The 14,330-nt window shown below is 39.5% G+C and overlaps 1 protein-coding gene across 3 annotated transcripts in view; it reads left to right on the top strand.

Annotated features, from left to right (window-relative positions):
- The window catches only part of UBE3D (ubiquitin protein ligase E3D), a 65,657-nt gene that overhangs the window by 11,278 nt on the left and 40,049 nt on the right, over positions 1-14,330 (top strand). For all 3 annotated transcript variants that reach the window (XM_039334452.1, XM_039334453.1, XM_039334451.1), the window contains exons 4-6: positions 1,105-1,333; positions 8,523-8,592; positions 12,141-12,210. In XM_039334452.1, coding sequence (XP_039190386.1) covers positions 1,105-1,333; positions 8,523-8,592; positions 12,141-12,210 — 369 coding nt within the window. The remainder of the gene's footprint in view (positions 1-1,104; positions 1,334-8,522; positions 8,593-12,140; positions 12,211-14,330) is intronic.

Raw genomic sequence — 14,330 nt, 5'->3', positions numbered from 1 at the left:
TGGAACTGCTGAAAGGACTGTATTGCAAACAGGAGATAGCTGGTGTCGTACCCCTCACCCTCTTTTGAGAGAGGGCTGTTCAATCTTAATATTGATGAGAAGCGAAACGTCTTCAAAGAAAAACAAAGAAAGTCTAGTTGCCTTTTGAAAAAGCACCTTTGGGATACAAGAGGATGGGCATGGCCCTACTCTGCCTATTTTTGAGTCAGATTGATTTAAGTCTGTATAATATATTAGCTGACAATTAAAAACTGGCAGTGGTGGAGTATGTAATATGATGGTGTATGTAATATTGCTTAATGTCTGAATAATAGAAGAAAATGGATTGATTCACCGGGATTATTAGTGAAGACCAGTTTCCCCCTTGCCTCAACTAGCCACAGTCACATCTGTATTCATTCAATACAGTGAATGAATGCATATATACCTATCTGCATGAATATTTTAGTTGCCATCTTCAAAAGAAAAAAAAAAGCAAGGCTACCTTGTACTTGCTACTTTAAGAATCTGTTTTAAATTTCTGCAAATCGGGAGACTTTGAACTATGTGTGCTCCCCTGATCCAGCCCATCTCAGGGTAGATTGTTTTTTGTGAAGTATATTCAGTCGGAAGCTGCTTTCTGTTCTGTCACTGAACCATACCAATTCAATTCTGTTAATAGCCCTAAACCAGGGGTAGGCAACCTTGGCTCTTTTATGACTTGTGGACTTCAATTCCCAGAATTCCTGAGCCAGCATGGCTCAGCTTGGAAACCTCTCCCTTTCCCCTCAGCATGGCTGGCTCAGGAATTCTGGGAGTTGAAGTCCAAAAAGAGCCAAGGTTGCCTACCCCTGGCCTAGACCAATTTTTCCCATGTGCTCCAGGTACCATTATGCTAAGATACAGAAACATAGGTTCTCCCCTGTAAAGTTATAATTTGTCCCTTAATCTCCATTTTTATATAGGGTTCTCAGCATCAGAAACAGTACAAAATCTGGTCCTTTTTTCAGCATCAGAAACAGTAGAAAATCTGGTCCCTTTATTCATACAATTATCCTGCAGTTTGTACAGCCTTGATTCTTGTTGTCTCTGTTATGATAATCAACTCATTCTCTTCTTGCTTAGGACATTTCTCCGGGTTCTTTCACTTCCTTTCGAGAACTGGAGTGATTTGGTTGATGAATGGTGTTGCCATCCTAATCCTTTCAACAGTAGCCTGCTTCATCCCCAAAACGATGACTGTTTTCTTGGGCACAATTACTTCCTGATTAATTCAGGAACTGAGTTACCAGGAACAGAATCCAGAAGGCTTCATTCAGAGGATGAGCGGACTACAAGTAGTGAGTCTCTCTCGGTAAATATATACAGAAAATAAGACAAAAGACTGCATTCCTTTGAGTTACACAGTTCAATGACTGCTATTTCCATTAAGTCAGGTACTAGAAACAGTGTGAGTTCACCACATTCTGGCCATTATGGGACTTGTAGTCCAACAGCATTTGAAGGGTCACAAAGTCCCAATTCCTGGATCTGAACTCTTGTATAACAGTTTTTGGTGTGTATGCAAAAGATTTTGGAGAGATCACGATAGATTTATTAGTATAGTTGTTTGGGTTCACTGATAGTACTTAAGCTAGGAAAGCCTCATTTGCCTGAAAAACATAACAGGCTAAGCCATAAACTATGTTTTGCAAACCATAGTACTTGAGTTTGCTTATTGTGGTAAGGCAAACCCTAACAAATCATTTTGTAATGTGGTGCAATATGCAGACCCAGCCAGTGTAAGGTTAAATGACATGTGCTTATGTTACTACATGATGTTCTTGTGTGTGTGTGTGTGTGTGTGTGTGTGTGTGTGTGTATAACTGTAAACTGTCATGAAAAGTATGTATGGCTTCTATAAAGAGCTTTGTGAACTGCAAGCAAATTAACCAGAACATTATAAAAGCAAAGATATCCTTCTGAGATCTATGAATTATTTTACACTCCTCTGGTTCTGGAAAAATCCAACAATGATCTCTTCTGGGGAGCATTTAGTGGAATTTATTGGCCACTCTTGGCATCTTTTGTGACAAGGGTGGAAATTACACATCCCTCCAACACTAAAATATTTTGAAAGCAGGATCAGCAGTCTGTTAGTATGTGGGGCCCAGGTGTGTCTCATTAAAGGCTTTGGAAACCTGGTTATTCAATCCAAATTTCTCATAGCCATTTGTACAATCCATCACTGCATATAAAACGGCTCTCCGCATTTGGAGTCTGAGTGATCTGAATTCAGTTCTTCCACTTTACCTTGCTGGCTTAAGTAGCTTTTTTTCCTCTGGAGCTTTTAATGCTTTTGAAGTTAGTCACTTTTTTACAGCACAGCTTTCTGTCCTCCTGGAAATCTTCCCCTGAAAATGAGCTACACCTTTGTGGACTTAGAAGACCTTAAGTACTTTGGGTTAGACAAATAAATTGTTCCTTGAAGCATGGGCAAATAATACTGAACTTTTAAAGACTGGAGTATGATTTCTGGTCACAATTTGCTTGGGCAAATCAGGAGCTACTGTTTAAAATTATGTAAATGTTGTTTGTCCATCGATTTGAATGAAGACCTTGACATCTTGTGGGTTATGGTCCATCAGCGATGTGTCCGTAGGTGGCTAATCAGACCGATGTTAGCACGGAATGTTCTGCTGAACAAAGAAATGTAGACACTGTTACTTCAGCATTTACAGCTCTGGCTTTGGGGAGTGCTCGCTTCTCTTGTGCCAAGATTGTCCTTCTGTGTTTATATGTCTGGCAACCCTGGTACACCAAGGTGCGCCATGTCGGTCGATCATGCGGCAGAAGTTCCCAAGAGATGGTGTTAATATCCAGGGACTTGAGAGAGGCTTTCAACGTGTCTTTGTATCACTTCTTTTGTCCCCCGTGCGATCACTTTCCCTGAGACAGCTCACCATAGAGGAGCTGTTTAGGGATGCGATCATCTGGCATCCTTACAACATGGCCTGCCCAGCGCATCTGGGCTTTCATCAACAGAGTGTAAATTGATGATAAGCCTGCTGTGGAGAGGACATCTGTGTCTGGTATCTTATCCTGCCACTGGATCCTCAGAATTCTACGAAGGCAAGTCATGTGGAAGTAGTTCAGTTGCCTAACGTGCCTCCTGTACACTGTCCAGGTCTCACTAGCATACATCAGGGTAGTTAGCACTGCTGCCTGGTAAACTTTAAGCTTGGTAGCAAGACTTATTCCACGGCGGTCCCACACATTAGTCCCCAATCTGCCAAATGCAGAACTTGCCTTGACAATTCTACAGTTGACCTCGATGTCAATTGTCACTGCACGGGAGAGGGTACTACCAAGAGTTAAATAGGATGCAGAAGAATGTATTACTCTAGGTTCATTATTCCTCTGAATAACAGTCTTATTGATGGGACAATGCTGTGATGTTCCTATTGCTACCCAAGTCTGTTGGAACAGGTGAGAAAGTCAGTGGCTCATGTATAATTGCATCGCTAGATTTATAGGGAGCCTTATTCATTTTTAACAAGCTCTTACTGATTTAAATGTCAGTTAGAACAAAGGAAGTGCATGTTATTTATTTACTATTAATGTAAAAGAAAAAAGTGCCACCCAAACTACACAGTCATTGCATCTGTTTGTCAGCGCTTATTCAAAGAATATTAGATGTTTTATTATATAATTAATTTAATATGAATGAAAAATATACGTGTCCCAGGATAATGTTGCAGGACCCAATCTGGATCGGTGACTGGGACCAGAGTTTTAGTCTTCCGAGCTTTGGGACTCGTGCTGGGGCCCATCTTAGGAAACTTCCCTCTAGCATATACTCTGCTAGAGAGAAGTTCCCTGACGATGAGCCCCAGCATGAGTCCAGAAGCTCGGAAGATTAAATCTCTGGTCCCAGTGACCAACCCAGATTGGATCCTAAATATATATAATTTGAATTTTCTTTTAGGTCAGTGCTTTATTGGTACTATATTTTTAATTTGGCTGGTTGTAAACAATAACTGAGAGTTCCCAGTTATCTGGAAATCCCTCCCCCCAGAACAATAAAAATCAATAACATTCCATAAAACCATGAACAGAATCCAAACCCTTGTATCTATAACTGAAAGAGCTAAAAGCCTGTAATATCCTTCCCTTGCTTCTTCCCTATCCACAAACAAATTATTATTTGAGGGCTGTTGTTTTTCATAAAGCTTGGAGAATGCTGAAGTGTGTTTTCATCACTTGACAATTGTAACATCAGGCAAACCCTCCACATCACTTGAAACAGGACTCCTTAATGGAGCATTTCACCCACTTTGTTAAGTCTCAGCAGGTGATAAGTCATTGAATAATGAACCCTGAAGCAGTGCTTTGGCTTGTGTGTCAACCTATGTGCCACTGAACACCATCCTATTTCCTGTGCTTCAGACAACTTTTCTCCAAATCATCACACAACATAATTTTAGATGCTCCAAGGTCGCAAACTGTTCTAACCGCTTATCTCTAGAGGAAAATGTTTTCTTCCAGACAATATCAAGGACATTTTCAGATAGAAGTGGGGGGAAAAAATAGTGTGCAGCTAGCCAACAGCTGAAAGTTGTCACACAAGATACATTGATTTAATTTGTGTGGCAAAAACATACTGTTATTTCTGTTCAGGTCAGCAAAACCATGAAGTTCTTGGTACTGTGATTTTTTTTTTTAATCATTACATGAAGTTCTAATCAGAAGAAAATATATTGGACAACAGAGTGGTAACATCAGAATTGTGTGCGAAATGCAACATAACCTCTGAATGTTTATTTTGTAAGAAAAAATTTTAGACTGTATGCTACTTATATTCACCGTGAATTAATTAATGGACAATAAGAATTAAACAAAAGCAACTAAGGCAAAAACAATTAGCCACGGTGGCTTTGTTAAAAACAAAAAGAAAAAACGTCCATGTTCAGGAGCTTCTGCATATTGTGCAGTGAGATGAAAAGAACAGGAGAAGCCCCAGAAGGGGAGATTTCATGGTCCATAGAGCTAAGAAGGAGGTATGACAGTAGAGCAGTGGTTCTCAATCTTTTTAATGCCGCAACCCCCAACTGGTCGTAAGTCAAGGACTACTCAACCGGTCGTAAGTTGAGGACTACTCAACTGGTGCAGCACCGTTTGCAGAATGGGACTTTTGGCGGGCTCAGCAGGGCTATTCCCTTTTATTCTATTGGCTTTTGAAAGCCAATAGAATTAGACTCTATTCAAGAGAGTCTATTCTATTGGCTTTCGAAAGCCAATAGAATAAAAGGGAATAGCACAGCTAAGGAAAAGGGGAAAAAATGGCGGACTGCGTTGTTTGGCGACCCCCGTGAAATGGTCGTTCGACCCCAAATGGGGTCCCGACCCACAGGTTGAGAACCACTGCAGTAGAGGGAAGGAACTTGGTGCCTTAAACAATACAGCCAATGGCAAAGAACTGTGGAAATTCTGGAGGCACTGATTGAGTTGACTTGGTTCTTCCGAGTTTGAGAAACCTTTGTCAGCTCTGCTTGGAGATAATCACAGATTACATTTCTAGTTCGCGGATCAGGAGTCCATCCAGTCACTGATATTCTAGTGGCCCCACAGTTGGACTGTTGTAGAGTTGTACATGAGGCTTCCTAATATTCTTCCAGAGATCTATATAGCTCCCATCCTTATGATGCTCTAGCAGTCTTTAAAAACCTGCTGTTTTCCTGGGCCTTGGGGAAAGATATTTGTTAAGTTTGTTGGTGATGTTTCTTATTAGAGGGAGTGTGGCTGTCTGGTGTTTGTAATTTTCTTTTTATTATTTTTCCTTAATTTTATTTTTAGTGTCATTTATATTTAGCGTGACTAAGAGTCATTTTGGAACTGGGCAGCCTCTAAATCTAATAAAGAAATATATTAAATAAATAAATCAACAAATACTCGTTTTAAAACCATATTCTTGGATACGGTTGAAAACAAGGCAGACGTAGTTCCAATCCAGATGGTTTCTTTTATAATATTAAATTGCCTAGCATAGTTTTCAGCAAAAATATAATCCAGATTCGTCCTCTTGCACACTGTATATAAATTCCCCTTGTTATTTGCAGGAATTCTCTTCCAGCTGAGCAACCTGAGATAATGAAATCACAGATAATGAGATTGTGAAAAAAAACATATCCACATTATAATTTCTATAGTATTCCAAAAAATGTGGCAAAAACTAAATATGCAAAGCTGTATGTATTATAGACACTAAATTCTAGCACATATTTTAAACTCTGGATACATCAATAAACCAGAAAATGAGGCCATAGATAAAGAGTGCCAGATATATGGACTAGAACAGTGGTTCTCAACCTTTTTAATGCCGTGACCCCCAACCGGTCATAAATCGAGGACTACTCAACTGTTCGTAAGTCGAGGACTACTCAACTGGTGCAGCGCTGTTTGCAGAATGGGACTTTTGGTGGGCTCAGCAGGGCAGAGACAGCCTGGACAATTCCTATTGGCTTTTGAAAGCCAATAGAATTAGACTCTATTCAAGAGAGTTTATTCTATTGGCTTTCAAAAGCCAATAGAATAAAAGGGAGTAGCACAGCTAAGGAAAAGGGGAAAAAAATGGTGGACTGCGTTGTTTGGCGACCCCTGTGAAATGGTCGTTCAACCCCAAATGGGGTCCCGCCCACAGGTTGAGAACCACTGGACTAGAATAATTCCTCTTTCATGCCATAAAATTAGGGTTCATTTTAACACAGAATTTAGTATTAGGTTTTCTGCTGGGAATTTATGTTCAATTTAAGTTGCACAGATTCAAAATTATGTAGATTTTTGGCTTTGGACTGCTTGTAAAATTTGGCAAAAGGCGTATGTTCAAGTCCATGTTTGGTCCTTCTGAGGAATCCTAACTGCATAACCTTTTATTAGTCTAGGCAATGAAAACGGTTGTCTTTTAAGTGCGTTGGACTATAGTCAAGCTGGTGGAGATTATGGAAATTCTGATTTAACAGATCTGAAGGGCACCAATGTAGATTTACCTCTCTGTTTAGTCCTGATGTTCACTGGGTAACTTTGGACTAAACTGTCTGTTTCTTTCTTTAGCACATACAGTAGTGCATCTTTCAGTCGCTCTTCATCTTGAGAGCTCATATCCTTACCAAAACAAAGGATAGGATTTAAAAAAAAAGTGGGGTTTACAGGTTTTGTAGTGGGACCTTAAGTGATAATGAGTCTTCAGAAAGCTAGCGATCTGGAATTGTTTAACTTTGCTCTGCTGCTTTTTCGTGGTATAAAAATAACATATCAAGGTAATAATTTAAAGGCTAACCAGCGGATGTAATGTAATATGGATGATGCAATGATAGGATGATGCAATCATAGGAATGACTCAGCAAGTGTGTGTATCCCTTTAAGAGCCTGAGTATAAAAGGGAAGTTTTTTGCTGCTGTGCTGTCCGTTTGACTGCTGTAACTGCTGTGTGTTGGAGTTTGCTGAATGACCAAAGGGTTTGCCTGGCCATTTGGATATGTCATGGGTCTTCTACAAAGGAAGTTACTTGTCCTGCCATGGCACTTTCCTCCTCCTTTTCTCACCCAGGATGTTGCAAAATGGAAATAACAGGTAGTCCTCCACTTACAGCAGTTCATTTAATGACCATTCAAAGTTACAACGGCACTGAAAAAACTGACTCGTGACTGTTTTTCACACTTGACAATATTTGCAGCATCCCCACAGTCACATGATCAAAATTCAGACGCTTGGCAACTGGTTCATATTTATGACAGTTGCAGTGTCCCGGGCTCATGTGATCAGCTTTTGTGACCTTCTGACAAGTGAGGTCAATGGGGAAGTGACCCATCTCAATTCACTCAACAGCAATGTTATTAACTTAACAACTACAATGATTCACTTAGCACCTGCGGCAAGAAAGGTCGTAAAATGGGGCAAAACTCTCTTAACAAATATCTCACTTAGCAACAGAAATTTTGGGCTTGATTGTGGTTGTAAGCTGAGGATTGCCTGTAATTACTTCAATCGACGTGACTTACAGGTCTGCTCATGAATTACTAGAGCAGCTTACATTCTTACATATGGCTTTGACGATTATACCTCTTCTCAAACAGCTTTTGGTAATTTGATGCTGAAACTGCTAGTACTTTTCTACCGTGCACGAATCTGGAATTCATGGTGAAGTCTTCAGTCTTCTGGGTGATTGAATACGCATACCCATGCCTCAATTTTAATAAAATGCTCTCTGTGAATAAATCATCAGCTTCGCAGTTTAATAACTGTATGCTGGTGGGCTCTTTATTATAGACAGTAATGGGGATCACCTTCAGTCATTTTTAAGGGCTGATTGGTCATTGTTACGGAATTATAATAGTCTTCCTTAATATGTTCATGCTGGGAGTTTGAAAGAGACATGGGCTCATTTGTCTGGAATATAATAGGAGAAAATTGTCCAACAGATTGAATTATTTGTAGAAATTTTAAACAGATTTTCTCATGTATCTACCAAACAAGAAGACATTTAAATCTTTTCCTTTGCTTTGCAGAATTCACAGGCAAATAGTATAATAATTTGCAAGCGCTGCAAGACGTTGTTGGGAGAAGCTATGCCCTCAGGTACTGAATTCTTAGATAAAATCTTTGAAAGCTGTTTTAGTCAGCTACTGTTAGGGAGGTTTTGAAACGACCTGCTAAAATAGCTGGTTTTAGGTGGGTTTGAAAGGGCTGAGGTTCTTTCTTTTATTCTAAATATATTTTCATTAAGTAGCCATAAAATCTGTATGGATTTAGGAGTTAAAAAAAAAAATAGGGAGAATACTATAAATGTACCTGCAAAGTCAGGGATACCCTTACTTCCTAGGAAGTAAAGTGACCCATCTCAAAGAATTATGTGAAGAGTTGCTATTTCCGGTGACTGTCTCACTACCACATGCTTCTTTCTATGATAAAATATTGCTGCTGTTTTCCTATCACTCCTGAGCAGAGTAACACCATTTCCCCTACTTTCCCCAAGAAATCTATCCTCTTTTTGAGGAGGGGATACCTTATTTGTTTTGTTTTTGTTTTTCCTTATTTTAACAAAAATATCTAGCTAGGGCATAGGTTGGCAACCTGCGGCTCCGGAGCCGTGTGCGGCTCTTTGAGCCTTCCCTTGTGGCTCCCAGCCTCCTCTGCCATTTGCAGACAGGGACAGAGACAGAGAGAGGCAACTGCGCTTCCCTGCTTCTCTTTCTGTGTGTGTGTGTGTGTGTGTGTGTGTGTGTGTGCGTGTGTGTAGAAGAGAGTGCACTCACAGTGTTCTCCAAGGAGCTGAAAAGCTTTTTGGGCGTGGCTCCTCCCTTTGCTGCGTCTCTGCAGGAAGCAGGAAGCAGGAAGGGCAGGAGAGAGCTAGCTAGCCCAGCTATGCTGACTCAGGAATTCTGGGAGTTGAAGTCCATGAGTCATAAAAGAGCCGAGGTTGCCTACCCCTGAGCTTGTTGGAGAACAGCTTGAAGCCAACTTGCCAGGTGAGCAGCAGATAGGAGAGAAGGAGAGAGGGGGGGGAGAGAAAGAGAGAGGGAGGGAGGGAGAGAGAGAGAGAGACCCTTTTGACATTTAAAATGAAGATAACACTGCATATATCCTTTTTACCTGTGTGTGTATGTGTGTGTGTGTGTGTGTGTGTATACACACAAACACATATACATATACATACACACACACACACACACACACACACCTATAATAAAGGTAAAAAAGGATATATGCAGTGTTATCTTCATTTTAGAGATCAAAAGGGTTTTGCGGCTCCCGGTGTTTTGTTTTCGGTGGGAAACGAGTCCAAGTGGCTCTTTGAGTGTTTTGGGTTGCCTACCCCTGAGCTAGGGTATAGCAGCTGGGTAACTTTGACTGATCTTGAAAAACTTAACTGGAGATTAGCCCTCGGATCGGAGGCTACTAAGAAGCCCCAGGACATACATTCATACATATATACACACATACCTGCATACATTTATATCTCGCTTTTAATATTTGTACAAATGTCTCGAGATGGCAGATAAACCCAATACGCCTTCCTCCTCATGTTTTCTCCACAGCAACAACCCTGTGTGGTGGGTTGAGCTGAGAGTGACTGGCTCAAAGTCACTCAGCTGGCTTTCATGGACTCATGGATTCCGGCTTTTTAACCTGCTGCCTTAACAACTAGACCAAACTGGTTCTCTCTGTTAACTAGACTGGGAAAGAAAAATACATCTCAGAAGAAGGAAACAGCAAACTCCTTCTGTATATTTGCCAAGCAAAGGATATGGATGTCTATGATGACACCAGCTATTGAACTTGAATCAAAGGAGAATTCATTTTTTGGGGGAATGAGCAAAAGGATATTTTTGTGTTCTAATATATAGCTTTTACCCCAACCTTAGTGACTTTCAAAAGTATGGCCTTCAACTCCCAGAGATCCCTGCAAAGGCCATCTGTCTTTGGAACTGGGGTGGGGTGGGAGCTGAAATACACATGTCTCCGGGTGGTCCGGATTGAGAAAAGCTGCCCTACCACATCGCTTGGTTGGACTGTTAAAGCCTAATTTTAAAATCTTTTGGGAACAGTTTCAATTTTGTACACATTAATAATGCATTTGAATAATACAAGCATCCCAGAAATGTGAGAGTAGCAGAATGTACATATTTATAAAATTGCCACATATTTTTCCAATTCATCCCCTTCTTGGACCTTTAATACATGACTGACATGCAGAAGTTTAATAGAATAAGTTTTTCTTTAATTGCATAGCTCCATGTCAGAAGAGGAACAGGATCAGGTCTAGGCAAAAAGAAGACCCTCCAGCTCCAAACTCTAATTCTTAAGAAGAGCCAGACTCAAAGAGTCATGTTGCCTAGCATCCAACAGTAGTCAACCTGGTGCCTTTGGAAAATGGAAAAGGAGCATGGGATTTGTAATCTGTTCCCACTGACGGTCATATAAGATGTGTTTAATGGTGTGCTGTGCTCTGAATTAATATACTTATCATTTTGACTAATTGCCTTTTTGAAAATGAAAAACCTCTTGATCCTAGAATCTTTCTCGGCATATTTCAACGTATTAAGCATTACAGTGACAAAGATTAAAAAATGATACAAACTAAGAAAACTAAAAGAATAAAAATAAAAATGGAGAAGATGGACAAAAAGAAAATAAGAATATAGTAAAAAGAAATATATAAAACAGTGACTTCTCCTTTCATCACAGCAAGTGTAAATAATTTTAGTAACTTACCACTTTGTCTTAAAATACAATATATGACCTCTTCTTCTTTTGCCTCATCTTTTATTTATAAATAAAACCTAAAAAGCTTATCACTCAGCAAAAGTCCATTAAGAGCTACCAGAGATAACAATTTTAATTTTTTAACACTTTCCCAGTTGATTTCATTTTGTAAGGGAATTGGTGTGTTTGTGGTGGGTCTGCTGGAGAAAGAAGGAATGATACGAGGAAGGGGAAGCAGAAAACAAATACTATTTTGTTGTTTGGTATGGGCACCTAAGGAATTAATTTGGGTAGGATACAAATTATTGCAATGTTGGCAGCAGAGGCAGGTTTAATATTTATTTGAGTCCCTTTCTCTTGAGCCCTAGTTCTTTGTGGCTCCTTTCTTATCTACTTAGTTCTGTCAGTGGTTCTCAACCTTTTTAATGCCGCGACCTCCAACCGGTCGTAAGTCGAGGACTACTCAACCGGTCGTAAGTCGAGGACTACTCAACCGGTCGTAAGTCGAGGACTACTTAACTGGTGCAGCACCGTTTGCAGAATGGGACTTTTGGCGGGCTCAGCAGGGCAGAGTCAGCCTGGACAATTCCTATTGGCTTTTGAAAGCCAATAGAATTAGACTCTATTCAAGAGAGTCTATTCTATTGGCTTTCAAAAGCCAATAGAATAAAAGGGAGTAGCACAGCTAAGGAAAAGGGGAAAAAAAATGGTGGACTGCGTTGTTTGGCGACCCCCGTGAAATGGCCCTTGGACCCCAAATGGGGTCCTGACCCACAGGTTGAGAACCACTGTTCTATGTGATCCATGTCCTTGAACTTGTTCATTGTTTCTTTATTATGTTTTCATGACTTACTGACTTAAGTTGTATTTTCATTGTACATTAATTCATATGATACAAAGATTTCATTTTTCCCTCATAGGTGTCATAAAATACTATTTCACAGAATTGCTTGTTCAGCCGTCTGAAGAAAGCTTTTACATAATACCAAGGTAATAACATGCATTTCTATATTAACTTGGCATGGCTTGTCAAATACTGTATGTAAAGCAACTTTTTGATAGGCATGGCTGTCTTTGGGGAAGTTAATTTAAAACCCTATATTAAGTAATGATAATTGTGTAATCATTAAATACGTTTTTCCCACTCTCTTTCTTTCAGGTGTGTAATTAGGGTGTGATGTTAGGGGATATAAACATTGAAATCAAAGATCTTGGAGATTGTTAGATGATTCTATTATCAATTTCTTAGATTTCAAATGGCCAATTTTAAAGGCACAATCTCTCTTCTGGATTGCAGAGTTGTCCAAAAGTATAAGTATACCTTTCTTAAATCCAATAATGGCTTTTAACTTGTAAGAGATACTAATAATTGTGCCATGCCGTTTTCATTTATTTTATTCTTTATAGAAATATGTTATGTCATATATCAAGGGCATACATTCCTGCTTTGTGGAATAAAAAAATAGTGGATGCCATTTATTTGTGACAACTTGTTTCATGGCAAATTGGGATTCTTTGGGAAAAAGTAAAAGGTGCCAATACTTTTGGCCACATCTGTAGCTCCAAAAAACTGAATCTTGTCCTTTTGTTCAAGAGGTAAACAGAAAAGATTGGCTCTTGTTCTTTGCTTGCTTTTCCCATAGCAATCTTTTTAGATGGCAGGCACCATGGTGTGATTCTGCACAACATTGTAAGTTTACCCCCCCCCCAATAAATAAGTGAACTTGGAACATTACTTTAAAATAAAGCATTAATTAAAAATAAAGCACTCAGATCTTATGAGATTTCATATGAGAACATAGAAATTTTGCATCGTTTAACATTCTTATAAAATTTTGGCAATTAAAAAAAACTTTTGTGTAACTTTAAAAAGAGTAGAAGGGCCTTTAGCCTTGTTTTATAGCTTTTGAGATATGGTGCTCCATTGCTCATTCTTCTTCCCAAACAAGGTTTGGACAACTTCGGTAGCTGATAACAAATTAAGTAGAGGAATGTTCACTCTTGCTGTATCTGCAAAGCCAAATCCACTCTTTTATTAAAACCAGAAGTATATTTTATTCTTCTGGACCGTCCACCCAGATTTTTATACTGGTTATTCTATCCTTGAAACTGTTCTTAATATCTTGATAATGCCCTTGTAAAATCATTGTTTCTAGTATGCTTACAACAGAATTAATAAGTCCCCAACTCAAATCATTCACTTGCTGCTGTAGCAAGGGTTAGGGTTAATCAGTGGCACATTATGCAAACCTAATGTTGCTTTAATTAATTTCTGCCATGAATCATATAATTGCCAATTAAAAGCTGGTATCTGGCCATCACTTTCTAGCCTATGCAGCTTTCGGATTCATTAAAGTTTCTTGCCTTTTTAATTGTAGGGTGACATTTAACTAAAGCACATCACTCTGAAGGGAAAAATCACAGAATGTATCCTGTTGCCATTATTACATAAGGAGGATTTTTAACATATGGTTTATGCCTGCACCACACTGGACGTCAAAAATGTAGAGATAAACAAGAATAAGTGTATACTAATAAGCATAAAAGTAAAAAGCTGAGGTTTGATCTTATCGTATTCCACTGCACCAAAGGGAGTCGGAAGTCAACGCCTTTTCTTTCTTTCCCCCCTCTTTTCTAGACTTTTCCCTTTTCCCTCCCCCATTTTTCCTATTATCTTCTTTTGTATTTTATATTATAAACTAATAAAAAAAGAATAAGTGTGCATTGGGAGTCATTGCAATTGTTCAGGAGGACGGTGGCTTGTGTGGTTAGGATGCTGGGCTGGAAGTTAGCAAGCCTACGTTTGAGACCCGAGTGCTGCCATGGGGTGGAGTGAGCTCCCCTCCTTCACTCCAGCTCCTGCTATGAAAGGAGCACCCAACTGGGTGTCCCCTGGGTAACATTTATTCCTGTCCACCTAGAAGTGCCTCAGTGCTTTTGACATAACTGCAATGTGATTGCAGCTGTATAGAGTACTTGTAAGTATCTGAAATGGACCCTTGCTCTGTTGGTGTTGGACACTTGGCTTGCTTCATACTGTGGGCCCAGTATATACTTATAGCAGGCAATCTGAAAAAGATTGGTGCATGCTCTCATTAATCTAAGATACT

This window comes from Crotalus tigris, unplaced genomic scaffold, assembly GCF_016545835.1.
Source record: "Crotalus tigris isolate CLP2741 ecotype Arizona unplaced genomic scaffold, ASM1654583v1 scf7180000017631.5181431, whole genome shotgun sequence".
Classification (NCBI taxonomy): domain Eukaryota; kingdom Metazoa; phylum Chordata; class Lepidosauria; order Squamata; family Viperidae; genus Crotalus; species Crotalus tigris.
The sequence above is the reverse complement of the archived record's forward strand: the minus strand, read 5'-3'. Positions and strand labels throughout refer to the sequence as shown.